This window comes from Xenopus tropicalis, chromosome 5 (assembly GCF_000004195.4).
Source record: "Xenopus tropicalis strain Nigerian chromosome 5, UCB_Xtro_10.0, whole genome shotgun sequence".
Lineage (NCBI taxonomy): Eukaryota > Metazoa > Chordata > Amphibia > Anura > Pipidae > Xenopus > Xenopus tropicalis.
In genome coordinates this window covers 111,788,428-111,811,044 of record NC_030681.2, presented here as the reverse complement: position 1 = coordinate 111,811,044, position 22,617 = coordinate 111,788,428, and the positions used below count along the sequence as shown (strand labels likewise).

Below are 22,617 nucleotides of genomic sequence, written 5' to 3'. Positions count from 1 at the left end.
CCCACTGCCACCCCTTTCTTGGTGGACAGAACCTGTTCCTGTCAACATGGCAGTTGCAACTATATACACTCCATACTGAGCTGCAAAAAGCTGCAATTTCATACCCAAAATGGGATTGCATTAATTGCATCTATTATGATTTCTATCCGTTATGTCTTGATTTGTGACTAATGGGATTCTATAGCACCAATGAAATATCCTTGCTTGAAATGGCTAATGTTATTGAAGGCAATTACAGAGTAGCTATTAAAAACCATGGGAAGCTGCCCAAAATGTGAAGAGCATTATGGAAATGATAATAATGACAAGCTACAAGCATTGAGGCATTCAGAAAGCATAGGGTGGGCAAGGGTGTCAGCCGTCGAGTCCCAGGGCAGTCTCAGCTGATGTTCTGGCTATCTATCACTTGGGCTAGCTAATCTCCAGCACTGGGCTAAAAAAAGGCTGACTATGTACATTGGCAGTATAGAGTGTCCTAAGCAGCAAATACAGCATCTTTCTCAGTGATGTAATCAAGATAGGAACATATGGATACCCGCAAGGCGAGGCAAAACTAAAAATTCAATCTATAAGTTAAATTTGAACTTTTTTAAATTTAAATTAATGCAAACATGAGTCTTTAACAATACAAGAAAGGCTAGAATAGTGTGCAATACTTACAGACACATAAGCAGTCAAACATGTGATTAAAGAAGCAGTAATGGCATATGGGATAGAGGTATTGGGACTCTTAGCTTCTTCCCCTGTGGTAGCGATGATATCAAAGCCAATAAAGGCATAGAAGCAGGTTGCTGCACCTGTCATCACCTGCAAAACACAAAATTAGCTTCAATGCACAGAAGGGCTTTAGTGATGGGCACATTATTGCTGTTCTTTCCAGATGTGTTTGATATTCATTCTAATGGGATAAATCTGCCATTGACCAGGATAAGTTACTCAGAAAAATAATATGGTTATCAGCATATGCTCTATATGACTGCCTGCCTATCTGTCTGTATCAGTAGCAGCAAAAGGGAATTTTCTAAATGTAATAGAGGCTCTTTGGGCACACAAAGGCAACCCATGGAATTACTCCTGTATACAGCCCCTTATGCTGCCTTCTTTCTTGCAAGCCACACACTCATATTGCTTATTTGTGTGGATGATATAACAATAATATGGGCATTACAGGAAAAATCTATATAATTATCAAGAATAAATATGTTAGTGGCAAGTGATTGTTACAGCCATCAAATATTACAAACTACTTACCCCAGACCATCCATAGGGAAGAAAATCTCCAGACCAGTTCTTTCCATTAACATAAAAAAGACCAGCTATCATGATAAAGATCCATACTAAAAAGTTAATAACATTGAGTACATTATTAAATCCAACTGAGTTTTTCACTCCAAGGGCTACAATTATTGTCACGATGATAGCAATAACCAAAGCTATAAAATCTGGATAGGAATCTTCTCCTTTTCCTAGGAAAAAAGAAAATGGGGTTTATTTTGTGCAGGTATATGGAAAAGCAAGGGGGAGATACAGCAATCATGAGCTGCATCTTCTCTTCTTAAATGGGCAAATATGCCAATTTCTGAGCAATAAGCGTCAGTTTTTCATAGTTTAGTGGTAGTGGGCACGCTTGCATATTTGGAGGGCACAGTCCAGGGGAGAAGTTATCCTGGACCTCCTTCCTGGCTATGTAAACAGTGTAGTTGCATTTATTGTCTCTTGAGAACTTCCATATTTTCCTTTAGAAACAGAAACCAATTATATATTTAGAGAAGGAAGGATGGCATCATAAGGACAATAAGCATTTACTGTATGTCAGTGAAACTATCATGATCTCAGTGGTACATACTATGCTGATTCCCATCTACTTTTTCTTTTCAGTACGTGGGTCACTCTTACTTATGGTTGCCACCTCACCCCTTTAATACAGGCCACATATCAAATCCATATCCTGCATGGCTAATTAGCAATTAGTTAAGATGCATGCTGAAAACTGAACTAATTTATGTGCAGCCATGCAGCATGCATTATGTGGCCGGTATTAAAGGGGTGAGGTGGCAACCCTAAGTAAGAGTGACCCCCATACTGAAATGAAAAAGTAGTGGGAATCAATTATATACATAGTATGAACCACTGAGATCATAATATTTTCACTGACATAAATGCTTATTGTCCTTAAGATGTCATCATTTACTACTGGCTAGCAGTATAGCAGCTCTACAGACACTTCAGACTCTGAGGTATATTGACTCATAAATCACAAAGACTGCAACAGAATTAGGAAAACATTGTTTCCCAACCAGGGCCAGAGATAAAGATCAGTGGGCTATAGGAATTGAAGCAAGCTCCAGTCTGAAGTGAAAAACATACCTAATGTTTAACTGTTATTGAACTACAACTCATACAACCCCCCAACAGCCTTTGGCTGTCACTGGGCAGCAGAAGATGAAGGGCAGAAGGTAGGACATCACTAACGTACACATCAAAGCATATGTAATAAATAAAAGCCACAATATGACTTTTTTTTGCTTTTATCAACATGCCCCCCACCAACATCTGATGCCCCTGTGATCCCAGTCCTCTGCCCTACCCCAAAACCTGTTTTCAATGCTTGCTGTGTATAAACTCATATCAACACAAAATATTCTGTACAATAATCAGACACAGGAATCACAGAATATCCCCAAAGAACTATAAATTTTATGTTCCATGTTGCAAATGAAAATAAGTGTTGTGCATAAGTGTTGTACATATTGAAATCTAAAGAGAAGACATACAAAGGAATCCTTACCCAATCCATTTAATGTTCCCACATTGGTAATCATCCAGTGGCTGATAGTGTAATTGGCCAGCGAATCAAACATGCTGCTGAGAGCACTGGCTCCTGACGCTGTACCAATCAGATATTCTAATAACAAATTCCATCCAATAAAGAAAGCCACAAATTCCCCCACAGTCACATAGCTGTATGTGTAAGCAGAGCCTGAGGTTTTCGGTACACGCACTCCAAATTCAGCATAGCAAACACCTATATAGGCAAAAAGAAATAGATATGAACACTCACACTATACATTTAAACATTTTACTACCTGGTTTAGCTTTCTGTACATATTTCAACTGAGTTAACAATGACAGCTCCAGACTAATTGAATGATTTATTGATTTATTAAAGCTCTTGAAGGAGAACACCAAGTAACACACCCCTGTTCTATGTGTTAAGCTGAGCATGCTGTAATGATCTGTAACTACTGATGCTACAAATAGTTCTTATTTCATTATTACAGAAATGCGCAAGTACCACAAAGCAGCCATATGGCGCCAGCCATCGTCATTTTCTGAATTGGAGCCAGGCAGTGTTGTTCGCAAATAAAACGAATGGTTGTGCAGATAAAGCATACACTTGGCAGAGTTTAATGCTGTTACTGCAAGTCTGAGAAATACACAGTGACGTCAAGTCTTCTAGCACTGCTCAAGGGGAAACAATAGCTGAGGGTCATCTGGTGACTGTAATACTGCCGATCTACTATACTGCCTCAGTTACTATATATATATATATATATATTGGACAGATAGGGGCAGATTTATTAAAATGTGAGTTTAGAGCTTAATACATAAAAACTCAACCACATTCTATTCATTCCTATGGGTTTTAAAAATGGACTCACCATTTGATAAATACACTCCTAAAAATCCCATAGGAATGAGTAGAACATGGGTGTATTATGGATGTATTATGTATGTATTAAGCTTTAAACTCATGTTTTGATAAATCTGCCCCTTAATGTCTAGTGTCCAGATGACTCCTAAGCAGTGGTTTTAAAATACAGTTTCCGTTCTTCTGTCAGTTATAAAATGAGAACAGAAAGGGAAAAGATATGTTTAATCTCCAATTAAAATGATTGGCTGACTATGAGAGGCCAGTTCTATCAGGCAGGAAATCTGCCACATTTAGAGAGAGATCTCACTGCTCACTGGGTTGCCTAGAGACTGATGCGATGACACAAATTACAGTTTGACCACGAACATCTTTGTGTTGCTTCTCCCACACAGCAAACTACAAATCTTCATACAATAGGTGGCCCTGAAAGGAAATATTTTTACACTGACGCACTTGATCATTCCCTCTCCTAAAAATGCTCTGCTCTCATTTGGTATTGTTCCTGGCTACTCTGATAGAAATGCTTCCACCAACCCATTGCATTTTATAAAGCTTTAAATAAAACGGGGCTCATATAAACACTTTGAAAATATGGCCTTGGGCAGTAACCTATAGCAACCAATGAGTGATAAGCTTTTTCAGTCAGCTGCAAGTAAAACAATGAAAACAAAAACATGATTGGTTGTGATAAATTGCTGCAATGTAGGGCACAATTTCCCTGTTTACTAGCACTGACCAAATGGGCAACTATCAGCAATTAGTTTTGATAACAGAAGCATTTTTCTGATAATTGCTGTGAGTAAGTACACTGGGGCAAATTTGCCAAGGTTTAGGAAATGAGTGCAAATTTTTTCTTCGGGGTATTGTTGCCTGGGATATTGACCAACAGACTTAGGACAGGGCCCCAATATGGGCTGTGTGTCCTGCCACTTTGTACCTCGTGCCTATGAATGACGTGCAAGGTACGGGGCAGGTAGGGGGTGGGAGAGAGGATGCCTATGTGCCCTCCTGCCCTCTTGTCTTAAACCTTTTTATCTCACAGCTCCTTACATCTGGAATTCCCCCATAAGCAGCACTCTCTCACTGTCTAGTCTATTCCTGCACTTAACAGCCAATGCCCAAACCTTATGCACTTTTCAGTTTGTGCCTGTATGATATCCACCCACTTGGACTGTAAGCTCTATGGGGCAGAGACCTCCTTCCTACGGAATCCATACCAAATAGCACTTACTCTTTGTGTATTTATACTTATTTATTGTAGTACTTGTCTTCCCCGTGCATACTTTGTTATACTGTAAGATTGTACAGTGCGGCATATCTTAGTAGCGCTTTATAAATAAAGGTGTGCATACATTATATGGTTAGGTTTAATATGATAGGGTGGTGCATTAGTGCTGTCCCTTGGCAATAGATGGGGATTGTGTTTGCAAATAATTCTGCTTATTCTTTGAACTAAAATATAAAATTTGGACCCCACAGATCATTCTCCAAGTGGAACACTGATCCGCAGGATTTGGCACTGGAACTCATTTTGATTCTATATTAAGAAAATAAATGAGAAATATTAGAAATTAAAGTAATATCAGCAGTTCTGTTAATAATTCAAGTACCTAAAAAAAGCCCTTTATCCTTATTTTTAGGCACAGCAAGTCCTTGTCCCACAGAGCTTAAGATATTTACGCCTAAGGCTTTGACAGATCTGATGCCTTTCTGTAGGGAGCAAAAGGGTCAACCCCTTTCATAGTGACTTCTCATATATCATAATCGTTTATTGGTGCATGTTGTTCATATGCCCTGGCAGGTTTCTCTTTCCTAAGAAGCATAACCCCAATTCATCAAGCCTTTCGTCAAGTATATTAGACTAACCACTCTTTTAATTAATTTAAGTAGCTTTGAGTAAATATTTCCTTTACTGCAATGTCATTTTTGTGAATATGTACCCAAAGGTATAGCCAAGGTGCTGTATAACCTGTGATTTATACATTGACAACGTAGCATCCCTTAAATCAAATTTTAGACATGTTAACATTTTTTCCTATGCAGCATCTGCAACCAAGGTCAGTATCTCCTGTTATTCCTAAACTCTTTTTTTATTACTGCTTTGCTTAAGTTGACCACTTTAAAACCTTATCTAGCACGATTGATCCTTCCAAAAACCATCTTAATTCCCTTTCATCAGGCCGAGAACCACCAGCAAGAAATTGCCCCATGTGCCATCAGCCTTACGTCAGGTGTTTTATCAATTTGAGCCTGTTTCAATCTCTTTTATGTGCCGAAAGGTACGTCTTGTACATCTGCAGACATGTTTTCCAAGTTAGGTATGTATAATGTGGAGTTACTTGAATTCAAATATGACCACCAAGAATGAAATTAGACGGTTATGTCCTATAGTTTTTCTTGATCTTGATGTTTATATTTAATATTATTTATTAATTCAATATGTAATATTTCAGAAAGAGCCAGGGCTACACATTCGAACTGCTTTCAGGTAACCTATGGTTTCTCCTACTCCCATGTAACTGGAGGAGTCCCAAGTCGGACTTGGATTTCTTACTATTGAGTGCTAGTCGGATATCTACTGGGAGCGGCTATCTTGCTACCTTCCCATTGTCGGCTGCTGGGAGGGTGCATCACTCCAACTTGCAGCTCAGCAGTAAAGTGTGACTGAAATTTATCAGAGCACAGGTCACATGGCTGTGGCACCCTGCTAAACGAAGAATATGGCTAGCCCCATGTAAAATTTCAAAATTAAATATAAAAAAGTCTGTTTGCGTTTTTAAAGAATGGATTTCAATGCAGGATTCTGCTGGAGAAGATGTTTTCCCATGACAATATTGCTTTAAAAGTCTGAAAATCCTGACCCAGATTCTCCAGGATAGCCACAAAATTTACTTATACCCCCCTGCAGTGTATATCTTCAGCAAATGTATGTACTGTATGTTGTAGGCAATGAAAGTGGATTGTGACCCTTTACTTACAGGGCTGCCTTGTACCTGTGACAGAAGCGATATTGGCGCTTCTCCCTACCCCTAATTCTGGGGCAAAACTGTATGTTGACACTGAATGAGCCCCTACCTCCTGAACTTGTGGCAGAAATGAATGACTCCCAATATCTTTATTGATTCCCAAAGAATTCTCAATACATTGCTAAAAAGCCAACATTTTGTTCAGCCACAAAAAACAAAAAAATGTATATTAACATCTAAATAGAATAATTCTGAGGCTCTGAGCTGCAGATTTTGGCTGGTGAAGGAAATATCTAGATTAATATAATCCTGCTCAAAGGTCACTTTTTATAGCTAAAGCGTCTCCTTTGATTTCTCTCTATTTGCAGCCTATATTGAACACTGTCAAAACAAATTTTTTATGGCCTCCGCAATGTTATATGCGACTCACATGAGTTATGACAGCAAGTCTTTGACGATAAGAAGAGACATTCGAGATTCTGTCACCCTTATGTGCTACAAACCTTGTAACTCTCTGAAGGGGCAGGAAAGTCAAATACCATCTAAATGCTCAGTAAAATAAGGGAGTTTGTTGTAAATAAAGCAGTAAGGTATAAAGAAGAGAATCTAATCCCGGGCTTATTTACAAAGAGTCACTTGCACCTGATTAAATAGAATGCACATAGCTCTTGGGCCTACTTGTACTCCATAGAAGCATATAAATTTGTCAGTTGCTCCAAATTTACCACCTGAGGTATAAGGCACAATGCACAGCCAGCTTAGGTGCAAGAGAGCCCTGTACCACACACCTTCTTTGACCACATGGTATGTATAGAGCTCCCCTTACATGTTGTGCCGACAGCCTTTAATGTTGGGCCCCTTGCACTGCATGCAATTACTGTGTTGCACAACCATTTTCAGTCCTTGTATGGCCATGGAAATAATGAAACAGCTGACAGAGAGGCCTGGCTGAATATTGCTTTCAAGTGTCTGAACATAGGACTGAGGAGATAATTTGCTAAAATGGCTGATTTTCTGTCTGCTTATAACATAGAATTTCTATTTGAATGTATGTGTTTCCAGCTATTTGCAAAGTACAAGCATCTTTAGCTTCACTGATCATTGTACTGACTCTACAAAAGAATAGATCCCACCTCTGCTGTATTGAAAAAGTGGAATATACACATATTTATGCTTTAATTACAAAAAAAAATATTTTCCAATGCAAATGAGGGCAGGCTATATCAAATCAATGTGGAAACATTTAAAGAGACTCTAAGGATCATTTACTATATGCAGGGCAGGGAGCAAAGTGGAAAAAACAGGCACCATCCACCGTGTTTGTAAGAATTCCAAACCAGAGTACAGAGACCTACATTCGCCCCATGGATACAGCACTGCCTGTGTTTGGCAACACTGTATTCATGAAGGGCATGCAGGACATTTGTGAAGACTTTCCCCCTCCTGCCTATACATATCTTCTAACTTGAGGAACAGACAGCAGCCAGACCCCCTGACACAAGAGCTTATTACATTTTTGTAGGAGGCATGCTTTTGGACCCCATAGGGCATTTCCATTCAGGGTCTCAGTAAATGGCCCCTTCTCTTTTCTTCTGCTTATGTATAATAACTACAGCACAGTTGGCTACAAAGAGTAATGCTACATAGCTATTTGGCTATAGGAGATGACCTGCAGCAAGAGAAATATTAAAAAACTTGTATTATTGCACAAATTTATCCGAGTAAAGGCAATGTTTCCCCTCTGACCAAAATTCCATTTTTGTTTAGGTAATTTAGCATTTTAAGATATTTAGTAAAGCCCAGAAGAAAAGAGTGAAATTCTACTTACCAGACAAGATAGATGCCACTGCTGCAATTATGAAAGACACAATTACTCCTGGTCCAGCCATTTCTTTAGCAACCATTCCAGAGACGACATACATCCCAGTTCCAACACAGCTTCCAACTCCAAGTGAGACCAGATCCAATGTTGTCAGGACCCTAGCCAATTTGGTTCCATGGGCAGAAGTTCCAGCAGTCCCTTCCAGCATTGACTCTACAGGTTTGGTGCGTAAAGTCCTTGAACTAAATGCATGCCAAGTGGCTCTCCACGGAATCCTCCGTGGGTCCAGGTAGGAAAGAGCTCCACTCATTATTTCAGCAGAGTAGTAACAATGTTGAGGGTAAGATCAGGTTCCTGCGTGCTCCTTCCAGCATTCAGTTTAATATTGTATATGTTAAGTTGTATCACTTTTTAGAATTCAGTGATATGCTTCATGGTTTATAATCCTGTTTCCTTCTTCAGTTAGTACCTGGAAAACTGTAACAAGAAACAAGCCATGTAGACAAAGCATAACACAAGTCCATAACATTACATTGCAGCCAGATTCAGTGCTGTAATAAAAACTTATCTTGGGGTTTATCTATTTAAAGTCTATGAGGAAATCATGATCATTTCATCTGAATTGAACCGAGTTCAATAGAAATGAGTTTGCAATGAAGAACATTGTATCCCCGTCTTTAAATTTATTATATGAATATAGGTATAGGAACTGTTATCCAGAATGCTGGGGACCCAAGGTTTTCTGGATTAGGTTTTTTTGTAATTTGGATTTCTACATCTTAAGTCTACTAAAAAATAACTTAAACATTAAATAAACCCAATAGGATAAACCCAGTAAGGATTAATTATATCTTAGTAATGATCAATTGCAAGGTAGTGCTTTATTATAACTGAGAAAAAAATTTGAATTATTTGATTAAAATGGAATCTATGGGAGATGGCCTTTCTGTAAGTTGGAGCTTTCTGGATAACAGGTTTCTGGATAACATCCACCATTATATATCATATAAATTGGGTATATTTCACCTTTAAAAAATAATGAGCTTTCAGTATTCTCTATTATTTGGAACAATGCAATTTGCCCAATCTTATCACCCACTCATCACAATTCCTCCCATGGGTGACTAATCTCCCCGAAATGCCTTCCCTCCGAAAACAGTGTCATTTGCCAGTGGGATGACATACATGTCACTTTGTTTTTCGCCAAAGTTGCCAGTGGGAAGGCATTTTGGCCCTAACACTTTTTACAAGCCACAAGTCAGCGACGCAAGAGGCATTTATATCAAAGTAGGTGTTAACCTTAAAATTAATTTTAATACAATGTAGACAATGGCAGGACACTTCAAATTAAGCCCAAATTAGCCAAAAAGAATGTTCCCAAATCTGAATATTCATGTTCAAAGGAAAATTATTTTGCACATGACAATTAAAAAACTTTTTGTTGAGCCCCATCTCTTACATAGGAGCAATGCATATTTCTAAAAAAAAAAATTGTTTATTTTTCATTTTTCCCTTCATAAAATTTTGAGTTATCATGGAATTATATGTTTGCTTTTCTTGCTTGGACTGATTTTGTTTACTTTTCTTATCACTCTAACGCAGTAAATTAAATCTCCCCTGAGAACATCTAGTGACTAACCTAGCCAATAATATCTGCCGGTATCTATGTGAGACGCAGTAACAGTGAATAACAAAGGTGTTCCAGGGAAAGCCTATGGCATAAAGGATTTGCTGTGCCTGGATGTAAGCTAGTGCAAGCTTCAGTTCCAGTACTAGATGTACTGGGTCAGGCTGTAGGTTACCAATGGTTACCATAGGCCAAAAAGATAGGCCACCTGAAACCTGCTGAAAAGTGCTGAGGTTTTTGATTATTATTATATTTTTCTACTTACTCAAAAAGCCATCTATTTATTTAACTCTGTTTCAGTGAGACTAATTCATTTAGTGGTTATAATTCCCTGCTGCTGTTAAACCCATAATACAGATATGAGATCAATTATTCAGAAACCTGTTATCCAGAAATTTCCAAATCAAATGAAGGCCATCTTCCAAAAAGTCAGTTTTACATAAATAATTTTTTCTCTGTAATAAAGTAGTACCTCGTACTTGACTGTAAGTAAGCTGCATGGATCCATATTGGTGGTAAAACAATCCTATTGAGGTTTATTGAGTATTGAGGTAATGTTTTAATAATGTTTAACAGAGATACTGAAACCAGAAATTAAACCTTTTTACATCTATCATAACATTGTCTTTGTCTGCTATTTATAATTTTGCCTTAAAAGAATTTGCCTGATACTTTTATATTACCTATCTGATTGCATTAGTACTGTAGCTATAACTGACAGGTTGAGTAGGGAAAGTCAGGTTGGCAAAGCAGTCAGGTTTAGGAACTTAAAGGAGAAGTAAAGGTAAAAACTTTCCGGACTTTATGGCTTGCTATAAACTAAAGTTGACCCCATATTGGATTAACCTTTGGGAAAGCACATGTGGCATCAATTGCAATTTGGCCACACTGTGTGAGCTGATATTTTGGGCCATGCAGACAAATGGATTGTTACAGAGATTATGGAACAGATTGACTGCCTATAGAAAGAGACACCTTTATATTTAATTAATCAGGAATGATGCATTTCTACATTATGGGGAAAAAATATAGTATAGTAAAATTACATTATGTATATATTCTAATATAAAAAAAGCAGTGACTGTCCTATAGGCCTTTGGTACACAGGTATTCTGATATCTAAGTACCCCAAGCAGAAAGACACTGAGTGACAGAATATTACTAGACTTCAGTTATTCATGATTTAGACATTGAGTAAGATCACTGCTACTAATCTAATGTATAGTTCATTTACTTTTTACAAATGTGATAATAAAAGTTATTTGTGATCACCTAAAATCCATTTCTCGACTTTTCTTTTCCTGTGGATTTCCAAGAAAAATGAGACCAGGATTACATGAAGATGCTTAATGAAACCATTATGACACCGTAAATTTATCACCAGGCCTTGCTTAGCAGTAAGAACACATTTTCTGAAACAAGCAAATAGGTTATTGATCTGATTTAGCAAAAAATGTTGTCTGAAAACAGATGCCCAATTATATTCTTCCTGGCTTTTTGTCGATACACTTCTTCCAAAGATGAATGAGTACATGGCATGTTACCCACTTAAAGCATTAAAAAAGTAACGTATTCCTGTTGAAGCTTTTTAAGTTAAGCTTAAGAAAGGCATGGCCTGCATCCAGTATAAGCATTTATACTGAGGTGGGGCTCTCACCCCATAGATACTGAGAGGGAAGGATGCCTTTGACTTCTGAATTTATCATCCAAATAGACATATGCTGTTGTGCCCCAGAAGCTAATATATGGCTTATTCTAATTCTAACCTTCTTGAAGTGGACAGAAATTCATGTAACGGATAACAGGTATAGCAGCTTCATATATATCCCCCATATATGTAATAAAAGGTACTAAATTTGCCCAGGTGCAGTAACCTATAGCAACTAGTAAGATGTGCTCTTTTAAACTGGTAATCAGTAAATACTATATGTGCTGATTGGTTGCTATGGGTTACTGCACCTGGGCAGACTTTGTGTCTGTTATTACATACACTCAACAAGCACTTAAAATGTACTTAGTTGGTAGAACAAGCAAAACCCCATCTGAATACTGTCTCTCCTAAGGTTGATTCCTAGGACAGAAGTACTTCATCATTTTAAGACCTAAAGTGCCTTGCATAAATGTTCAGACCCATGGGCTTTATTTAAATTTTGTTGTGTTGCAACATGGATTAAGAATGGATTTAATAACCATTAAATATTTAGTGACTGGGTAGGAAGGAGCTGGAAAAGTCTATAGCTGCAATGGAAAAAACATCCATGGGATAACTATAGCCTGGGCTCTCCACAAAGCTGGGTTAGAATGATGTAAGGAAAGTCTTTGCTGAAAAACCTAAGGCTCTCTGCTTTTATGAGAGCATAACTAAACTTTTGGTTTTAAAATAAAAGATGGATGGAGCCAAATAACAGGGCTATTTGAGAGGAAAACCTTTTTCAATCTGCAAGAGACCAGATATTGGGTGGAGGTTCCCCTCCTGTAGGACAACAACCATAAACTGACTGCTAAAGCTACACAGGAGCAATTAAAACCAAGAACCTGAATTGTCCACTAAAAGCCCAAGGGGATACAAGATGTGAGTGCATGTGTGTGCGAGTGTCACAGTTAAATATATTTTGCACCTTAAAAGTTTATTCTATACATGTAACAGTAAGAATCTCACTTAAAGCCATTTTAATGGATGTCAGGAGGTAAATACATAAGGCACTGTGTGCGGACTAATAAAGCTTGTTCATAACCAACCAAGAAACTATTTCTAAATAAACTTATGAAAGCAACCTGCCTTGCTGCATCTCAACACAATGGCACTCCCAACTCTGACAAATGCAGTTTTCAAAATGTATTCCATTCCCATGTTCAGCGGAAAATGAGCATTAAGAGCTATTGATGATGCTCTTTAGAGCAACCAGTATTTTACATCTTCCTTTTATGATATATTTAATTAATGAATCCTGCAATACACCCCACCCTGTTAATAAATATTTAATTTGATACCAACTGTTTTTTGTCCTTTTGTGGTTAAACCTTTAAAACACACACATCTCTCTGTGATGCTATATAAATAAACACACACATATGCTAGCAAATGCACACTTTTTTTAAAACTACTAAAAAGTCTAAAAAGATTTGCCAGAAGTTCTGAACTCCATGTTTCTGGCAAAGAATGAGCAGCACCACACTTTAACTGCAAAATCCTTCTACAGGTATAGGATCTATAAATCGCAATGCTTAGGAACTTGGTTTTTTCAGTTAAGGGATCTTTCGGTAATTTGGATCACCATAAATCAAGTCTGCTAAAAATCATTATAACATCGATTAAACACATTTTTATTGTTTTGCCACCAATATGGAGTCATGCAGCTTAAGGCCCCCATACACGGGACAATTTTTTACTGTCAAACGACCGATTCCCGAACTATCTGATACTATCGTTAAGTTATTGTATAGTTGATGGTGTGCGAACGATCGTCGGCCCACTAATCGACCCAACATTATCGTCCCCAAAATCGATCGGCCAGGTTTAAAAATTTTAGTCGTTTAACGATAAAATCTGCCAGTTGGTGTGAGTGCCAGACATTTGTCTTCAAACGATTGTTCTCTGCGCATGTCATGACTGCCAGCAGCAGAAGTCAACAAACATAAATAAATAAATACCGCTTCCGCCACGGCATTGGATCGTACGTAGATGTACGATCGTACGTATTTTACGATAATGATACGATGAAATCTTTTGCAAATTATCGTTGCCCGTGGATGGCATATCGTATGGAAACCCGATCGCCATACAATCGTTTGTCGATATAATCGTTCATCGCACAACGAGTGAAATCGCTTCGTGTATGGGGACCTTTAGTTACCATCAAGGTACTGATTTATTATTACAGAGAAAAAGCAAAGCATTATTTAGTTAAAATGGAATGGTCTATGGGAGCTGACCTTCCTGTAATTTGGAGCTTTCTAAATAAAGGGTTTCTGGATAAGGGATCCCATATCTAGGATGCAAATGCAAATTGTGCTAAACTATCTAAAGATCAGTATTTTCACAGATACCTATAATAAATTACACACAACCTACAATAAATAGTTACAAACTATAATATATAGGTTTTTTTTTATTATTTAGGGGGTTGGTGGGTATTGTAATGTGTATCTGCTTAATGTGCAATAAGGGTAGGTGCAATTGTTGTACTGTGCAAACCATGTTTTCCTTAGTCTGATGTATTTATTATAGAAATAGGAAAAAGTGCTTGTATATTGGTCTGTGAATTTTATAATCTTTAAAACTGTATGTTGAATCACCAATTAGCATCAAGAACATTAATAAGACACCAGGCCATTTCTCCCTTTAAATTCTGGAGGTGCAGCTCTAAATCATATTAATTGCCCAAGAATGTCCCCCTACTACTGCTAATGTATGAGTAACAATTAGCTAATAAGTTATGAATAGATGCAATAATCATCTTACATATATATTGCATATTGGAACTAATCAAATAACAATATTTGTCAAGATAATGCAGCCCATTGAACCCAATAAGCATTTATTGTTGTCTATTGCAGTCTGAATAATGAAAGCAGACATCTGCCACTGCTTAATGGTGCAGCCATTCTTTCTTCTAACACATTACTGTACTGAGTATTATATGTATATATGTATTATATGTATACACTTAGATTGTAAGCTCTATGGGGCAGGGACCTCCTTTCTACTGTGTCTTATACCACATGGCACTTATTCCCTGTGTATTTATACTTATTTATTGTATTTTTTATAACACTTGTCCTCCCTGTGTGTAATTGTGTATATTGTAAGATTGTAACAGCTCTGCGTACCCTTGTAGTGCTTTATAAATAAAGTTATGCATACATACATATATAACACCAAGTCTCAGAGCTGTTTGTAACCATGAGATTGTTAAATATAGAAACCATTTCAATATATCCTATAATAAAAAAAAAAAAACATAAAAATCCCCTTGGTACATTATGGCGGAAGGAATCTGGAGAATTACTAGACATGCTCTATCAATAAAACAGTGCCTACTCTTTATAAGCAGTAACAAAGCACAACAATATAATGGAGATAATTGGGTTAATGTATGTTTTTTCAATGAATTTCATTAACAGAATACAGCACCAAACCTTTCAAATCATCTGTTAAACAATAACTGTAAATCCGCAGATATGTGGTGGGGGCCATTCCCATTAAAATGATAAAATGTATTGATCTACATTTGGATGAGTTGTCTGCAAAGCAAGTGAAATACTGCAATCAGACTGATTAATTAAAGTGGATTGTTTTCTGCTGATCAGATTGAAGCCAGATACTAAAGGCTGCAAATTTCAGGGCTGAGTGGGCTGTGGTCCAATAACCTGTTGGAAAGCCTTCACACGCTGTCGGCCCCAGGAGAAAGATACAGCCTTTAGTGGGATCTCTGTGTGGGAATGTCCCAACTTCACTACTCCATAAAACCAAATTTTAAACTAAACCTACAAAAGACAGATCTTTTATCCCTTACATATTGATTCCCTTCCGAACTTGATAATGGTGATAATGCCATTCTTCTGTAATACTAAGTACTGGTAGACACTATGAGGAAAAACTCATCCCTATAACCCTTGTAGATCTGTATACTTTGCTTGATTATATCCTAGAATTAAGGATATCTTTATCCTGAGATTAGGTATCAAAAATTAGCAGTTTCAATTGAAGCTTGCATTGCTCCATCTATACAATATATACTAATTATCAATTAGTAATAATCAGATTAACAAAAATTATAGGTTCTTTTTAAACCTAGCTGACATACCCAGCTAGCAATTTGCTTTGCATGGTGCCCAAAGCTTCAAAGCGCAGTAATTAAATTGTAGATGTTAGAAAAAAAGAAACACATTTCCATACAGCATTAATTATTCCTTATGCTATCTCACACACTGAGTTAATTTAAGATACTGCTGGTTTACATCATCTGCTAGTAAGAAATGAAATTACAGGTACAATTTTATTTACTGTGGGTTTCCAGAAGGCAAATATGATTCAATATACAGTGTTTATTTAAATTCCATAGTCTCTTAAAACAGCAAAACAGAAAATGTAACAGAAAATGTAAAGTCAAAGGATGTTTAACCTCTGCTGTGTTCTTGTACTGGAATACCAAGTGCCCCCTTTCAAAGCCACTGAAGCTGCAGATTAACGGCGGCTTGTTGGGCATTCCCTGATCTCTTTTTCATAAGTACATTTTGATGATATGAATGTTTGAACTGCTAATAAATCAGAGCAATTCACCCTGTTTTTAAACCATAATGCAATAGCCCCCCCCCCAGAAAGAATTCCAGTGTAACTGTTTTGCGCATTCAATTGCAAAGATTTGTGCCAGTTAGTAGACTAAAAAAGGCCTATAATGGGTACCAGTTGCACCTATAAAAGGAAAGGGTGGCATGCAGCTACAAATAACTTAATTAATTAACTTAATTAATGTGCTTCCACAATCCAATATGTTTGTCCTACCCCAACAACTCAACTATGCTGTGTGCCAGTGGTGTGCACACCATGCTGTGTGCAAATTACTGGTAAAAGTTGTGTGTTTTCTTCATAAACACTACTACAGCTCATAAAAATACCCTGCTGTGTAGCCATGGGGGCAGCCATTTAAATTGAAAAAAGGAGAAAAGACACAGGTTACATAGCAGATAACAGATAAGTAGCATATATTCCCATTGTATTCTACACAGTTTATCTGTTATCTTCTTATGTAACCTGTGCCTTTTCTCCTTTTTCAATTTAAATGGCTGCCCCCACGGCTACACAGCAGCTATTTCTATTAACTATAGTAGTCTTTCTAAGGCAAACACACAACTTTTACCAGTGCAGGGCAACAGTACATCATATTTTAATTATTTTAAAACATTTTTATTTTTTAGTGTTACAGTTCCTTTAAGCTTTCTGGGGATTATTGTGTTTTGTCATTAAGGGTCAGATTGAATTTGATTGAAAAAATTAGGATGTAAGTCTTCCTTATGAAACTGAATGGAGCCCATAATGTTCTGAATGAACTAACCCAGTGCAGCACAAAAAGCATCTGCAGTGGAATGTCACCCAATACATATTTTCCTCTGAATTAACTGCATTGCTGCTATTTTGGGAATTTATCACATTAGCACTATGTTGTGTCATCATGTTAAATGCATCTCACTCAGTCTAAGCAGTTTGGGATTGCAACTAAACGATGCTCAAACATTGGAAGAACATATAAACAGATGGCAAGGGAAGCCGTCTGACCTCCTTATATGTATCAAATGCAATACACTTAGGGGCCTATTTATTATGCTGTGTAAAATAAAATTTTCCGAAACAAACATGTAAAAAGCTGTGTAAAATAAATGGAGAACTTCAGCGTCCGAATGTCAGATCTTACGCTGTAATTTAATGTAAGTTCCGGCAGAAGAAAAAGCGTGTAAAGAAATGATGCTGATATTATGCAGTTCATTACGAGACAAAGTCTGGAGATCGTGCCACCGTTTTTTACACAGCATAATAAATCTGCCCCTAACTCTGCTCCTTTAGGGAAAACCTACTAAATACTTATTCCAAGTTTGTCATTCTTCTTAAGCTTGATTAAAAAACAAAAGCAAACTAGATAAAGAAGTACCAACAGGCTTTGTTCTCTTGAGTACCAATCTGCTGGCAAACACTCTTTACTGCCCAAAGGGTTAACAGAGACAAGCCGCTTGCTGTGCCACCTAAGCCACTACCGGTTGAGTTCAGCTGGAAAACTTATTACAGGATATTGATCTCATTACATCTTGACGTCAATGAGACATTTCACAATGTCCAATGCACAATTAAGCCAAAAGCAGATAGTAAATATTGTCTGATTGCATGAAAGGAAATTCTTCCTCATTACAGCTAATGTAATCATACCCTTTTCTCCATGCATTTAATTTTTAGCTTAGTCTAGAGACATTAAACTCATTAAAAGGAGTGATGGTATAAAAATTAAGTTTGCCCCTAACTTGTAACCCACAGCAATCAGATGTTGGTTTCCAAAGAGTTGACCAGTAAATGCTACTGCTGATTGGTTGCTATGAGTTACTGGACACAAACAAACTTACAACCATTTATTACATCATTATATATCATATATATGATATATATATGATGTATATATTATAAGTTCATGGGTAGACTGGTGCACACCAGGACCCATTTAAAAAGTAGCTTTTATTAACATTAAAACATTACAGACCAGGTCAACGTTTCGGTCTCCTTCTAAGACCTTTATTAAGACCACGTGGTGGTGATAAAGGTCTTAGAAGGAGACCAAAAGATATTATTAGTTATTCGATTTAGTTGTCATGTCCTTTCTCTTCTCACCCTTTTCCCTACAATAAATATTGCATACTATCTGCAAAGGCTCCCAGCCTACATTTCTTACTCACTGACTTGGGCGGATCGACTCTCAAAAGGGATAAATTGTTGTAGGCGTTTATGTGCAACAGCTTAATACTAAATACATTCAACGAATACACGATAGCCAGAAAGGCTCAGCAATCAGTCTTCTCTCCATAGAGATCTTGTTAGCGATGAATGGTGAAAGAAAAGTGGGTGCGGAGCTTGTTGACAATCTACACAAAACAGCAGAGCTCAGGTTTCCAGCCCTTTAGTGCAACCACCTGCCATAATTGTAGTTATCAGGCACTCTGTTAAAATGATTATTATAGTTGTCAGCAATCGTACAAAAGGGAAAGAAAGCCTTGATTTATTTCACTAAATTGGACTACAACAAACCAATCACTTGAGAACAAAGAGAACTATCCCTGATGCCAAATGTCCAGGTCCTGGGAGAACTGGGGTTCATTTCAAAGCATAAAAATGCCAAACCAAACCTGAAACAGCAGCCCTTGGGTACTTTTTGCCTAATGATAATAACACATACGAAAAAAAATGCATTTGCTGTAGCAGCTGCTATTTAGGCAGGTTGCATTCTGTAACATCTGAAGGGGGCTCGGGAGGGAGAACCATACAGCAAACCCCACAACAGTCCCGGCCCCCTGCGGATTGGTACCATACCCTGTGTTATAGTAGTTAGGCGACTAAATCTAAATATCAGTGGTGTAAACAGAGGGTTATAGGCCCCAGTGTACCACTTTCTTACTGGGCCCCTTCACACCCATACCTGAAATTCCAGACACAGCAGGTGTTGCTGTGGTTCAGCAGGTTCCTCAGCACAGTGTTGTGGAGCTCCCAATGGTCCTCACTGGGTACCCACTGTGCAGCCACCCCCAAAGCTCACCCACTAGTTATACCATTGCTAATTACATTTGTTATTCTATTCAAACTTATTACACCTTGGTGTCTCTATGACACAAATAAGTACATGATCAATTTCAAAGCTAGACAGGCTGCTTGAGTGAACTCTAACTGATCACAGCTTGCTGTCAAAAGAACCACTGGTTTAACCCCAAAGGTGCTGAGTGCCAAGAGTAATTCCTCTTTTAATCCCCACTGCAGGCTTGCTGGTGCTTAGAGGGTTAAGTGAACAGCCTGCCTTAACTTAGGTGCTTCTTGGCACTATGTAAAGCGGCACATCCCTGTAAATCAAGCACCCATATGCTTAGGCACCATTATGCAATAACAAATACTTGACTAAAAATACATATAATTACATATTTACATTGTCACTGTTAAAAAATTATAATGCAATAAATTCCCTTTAAATAGACCCATTAATTCTGAGCAGCATTTTTCAAACTGTTCTTCTGTGTGTTCTACTGACTACAGACTTTTTTGTTTTTCTCAATAAAGAAATGTTCCCAATTTGAAAATGTAAAGCTAAAACACTAATCTACTAATCTAAATAATTTCTAGAAATATCTCAGGTATTCGATTAGACAGCGTTGGACTGGGATGACTGGGGTCCACAAGAAAACCCAAGACCATGGGCCCACTCCCCTAACTATTTTTCACTCGCTCCTCACTCAACCATTATTTTTTTCTAGTCTTTTATCTTTAGATTCTATAATCTATTCTTCTTTATATTTAGTCTCTTTGTTCCCATAGAGAACACCTGGGCCCAGCAGTCGTTTTCCTGGTATCCCTGTGGGCCAGTCTGACACTGGGATTAGATTATTAGATATTAAATTAGATTCTCTGAATTGCTCAAAATATCTGAACTCTTTTGGGATAGTTATCTGAAAATAGTTCATATTATCTTCAATCATTTGAAACCAATTAATCCTAAGTAAGAAAATCTAACTCAGAGATTAGTTAATTTATCATTTGTCTTATAAACAGACCAAATATTCAAAAAGAAAGTATAGATGCTGAATCAAAAGTGGGACAATAGTGATGTAATACTGAGCTTAAGTGCATTACCCAGAAGAGTTTAATATGACACCAATGTATAAACGTGAACACAGCAGGTTTGGTGTCAATACTCGATTCCTGCTGGGCCAGTGTAAGTGCCACTTACAAACCTACTCTGTTTATCATATGATGTACTTCTTGTGTGTCAGATCCAATCACCAGCCAGCCGGGCCCACATTTTTTTTGTGTCCAAAATGATATAAATAAAATATAAATATACTATAATATAGAATTTCATTAAATTTCTTTCAAAAATCTTCTTTGGTCACTGTATTTACCAAATGTATAGTCTGGCTTAATACATTATATTATGTCATTTGGGGAATACAACCATAATAGACAAAGCTGGAATAAATTGGAATCCTAATGGCTTACTATTTCAGTTCTCCAGCACAATCACTGATTCCAGATCTATAAATAAATAAATACTGACACACAAACCTTATAAAGGGGGCAAAGAACTCAGTATGAGTAAGGGGCTTCAGCTTCTACCTGTTCATTGAGCTGAGTAACAGCATTTCTACTGATGTTTAAACTGGCTACACAAGGGCCAATAGAAGCTGCCAACTCAACTCCTGCAACTTAAAGTGGCCATACACATTACAATAACGATCTTTCCTGTGACCATTGGTTGCAGGAAAGATTGTTTGTCCACTTCAGGAAGAAACAATAGAATTCTACTCCCATCTGACGATTCAGCATTAACCTACTGCCAATGTTCAGGTGCCCAATCAAAATTTTCCACCCTGGCCGCTCAATGGGACAACTGATATCCAATGCTTTTGCTGATAACGCTCACCTCGTCAACCCACCATACACAACCCAACCTTGTTTTGTATAATAATATTGGTGTGTAGTAGAACCAAACCATGATCGGGTCAGCCTGATTTATACAACATGTGGGTTTGGGCAAAAAGCTTTATTTTTGGCAACTAAATTACTGATTTTTTAGTGTATGGTCGACTTTACTCCCTTCATTAGCGCAGCCAGGCCAGTTGAACAACTATGTAGTTACCAAGAGTCCTCAAAGGCCTATCCAGCAGAGTGCATAACACTTTTGATGAAAGTTAATTGTGTTTCTCATGGTCGCATTCATTTATAAAAAAAAATGGGACAAGTTGCAAAGTACAATTAAAGTGCACAAAGCAACATGTTTATGCCATTTTAATTTGCACCTCATTCCATATACATTCAGCAGCACTGTGTATAGGAAATAAAGGAGGTAGGTGCTATATATATGTCCCCTGGCACTCCCCAGCCTGTTCATCATCATCATTGGCCTGTGTTCTGCACCTTGTGCTGGATTTCTATACTATATTGTTCTTAATTTGGATAAGAGAATGGAATTCTTTCCATTTTCTGCAGAAAGAATGCCGCAAGAAAAAGAGGGCAGGGCTATTTTGTTACCTCTTATACTCCTGGGGAGATATTAAAATAATACACATTGGCATTCGTATGAACACTGTAAAGTCACAAACCCTGACCTCTCAGCATTGGATGATGGGATGCTTCCCGCAGTACCAGGACCACGCTGTCTGTCTGCCCATACTGGCAAAGTCTATGGGAACAGAGGCGATTCAGCACCTCGGACAGCGGCTGTACGCACATACATAGCGCCCTGACAGCGGCTGTACGCACATACATAGCGCCCTGACAGCGGCTGTACGCACATACATAGCGCCCTGACAGCGGCTGTACGCACATACATAGCGCCCTGACAGCGGCTGGACGCACATACATAGCGCCCTGACAGCGGCTGGACGCACATACATAACGCACTGACAGCGGCTGTACGCACATACATAGCGCCCTGACAGCGGCTGTACGCACATACATAGCGCCCTGACAGCGGCTGGACGCACATACATAGCGCCCTGACAGCGGCTGGACGCACATACATAGCGCCCTGACAGCGGCTGGACGCACATACATAGCGCCCTGACAGCGGCTAGACGCACATACATAGCGCCCTGACAGCGGCTAGACGCACATACATAGCGCCCTGACAGCGGCTAGACGCACATACATAGCGCCCTGACAGCGGCTCAGTCCCTGAATCACGAGTCCCCTACATCTGATCTAACGGCAGAGCACCCAGGAAATGGGGGATTGAAGTACAAAGTGTTACTGATAAACATGCTGATAGAATGTATGATAATTACAGAACGCTGCCTGTGCCAGAAA

General features: G+C 38.1%; 1 protein-coding gene across 4 annotated transcripts in view; it reads right to left on the bottom strand.

Moving 5' to 3' along the window:
* The window catches only part of slc7a14 (solute carrier family 7 member 14), a 35,354-nt gene that overhangs the window by 11,498 nt on the left and 1,239 nt on the right, over positions 1–22,617 (bottom strand). For 3 of the 4 annotated variants that reach the window (XM_012963403.3, XM_012963404.3, XM_002931549.5), the window contains exons 2-5: positions 8,450–8,920; positions 2,789–3,025; positions 1,252–1,466; positions 661–807 (exon numbers count right to left, since the gene is read on the bottom strand). In XM_012963403.3, coding sequence (XP_012818857.1) covers positions 661–807; positions 1,252–1,466; positions 2,789–3,025; positions 8,450–8,753 — 903 coding nt within the window. In that variant the 5' untranslated portion in view covers positions 8,754–8,920. Of the gene's footprint in view, positions 1–660; positions 808–1,251; positions 1,467–2,788; positions 3,026–8,449; positions 8,921–11,342; positions 11,468–22,617 lie in introns of those variants that run through there. The other variant, XM_031902528.1, reaches the window with a different exon arrangement.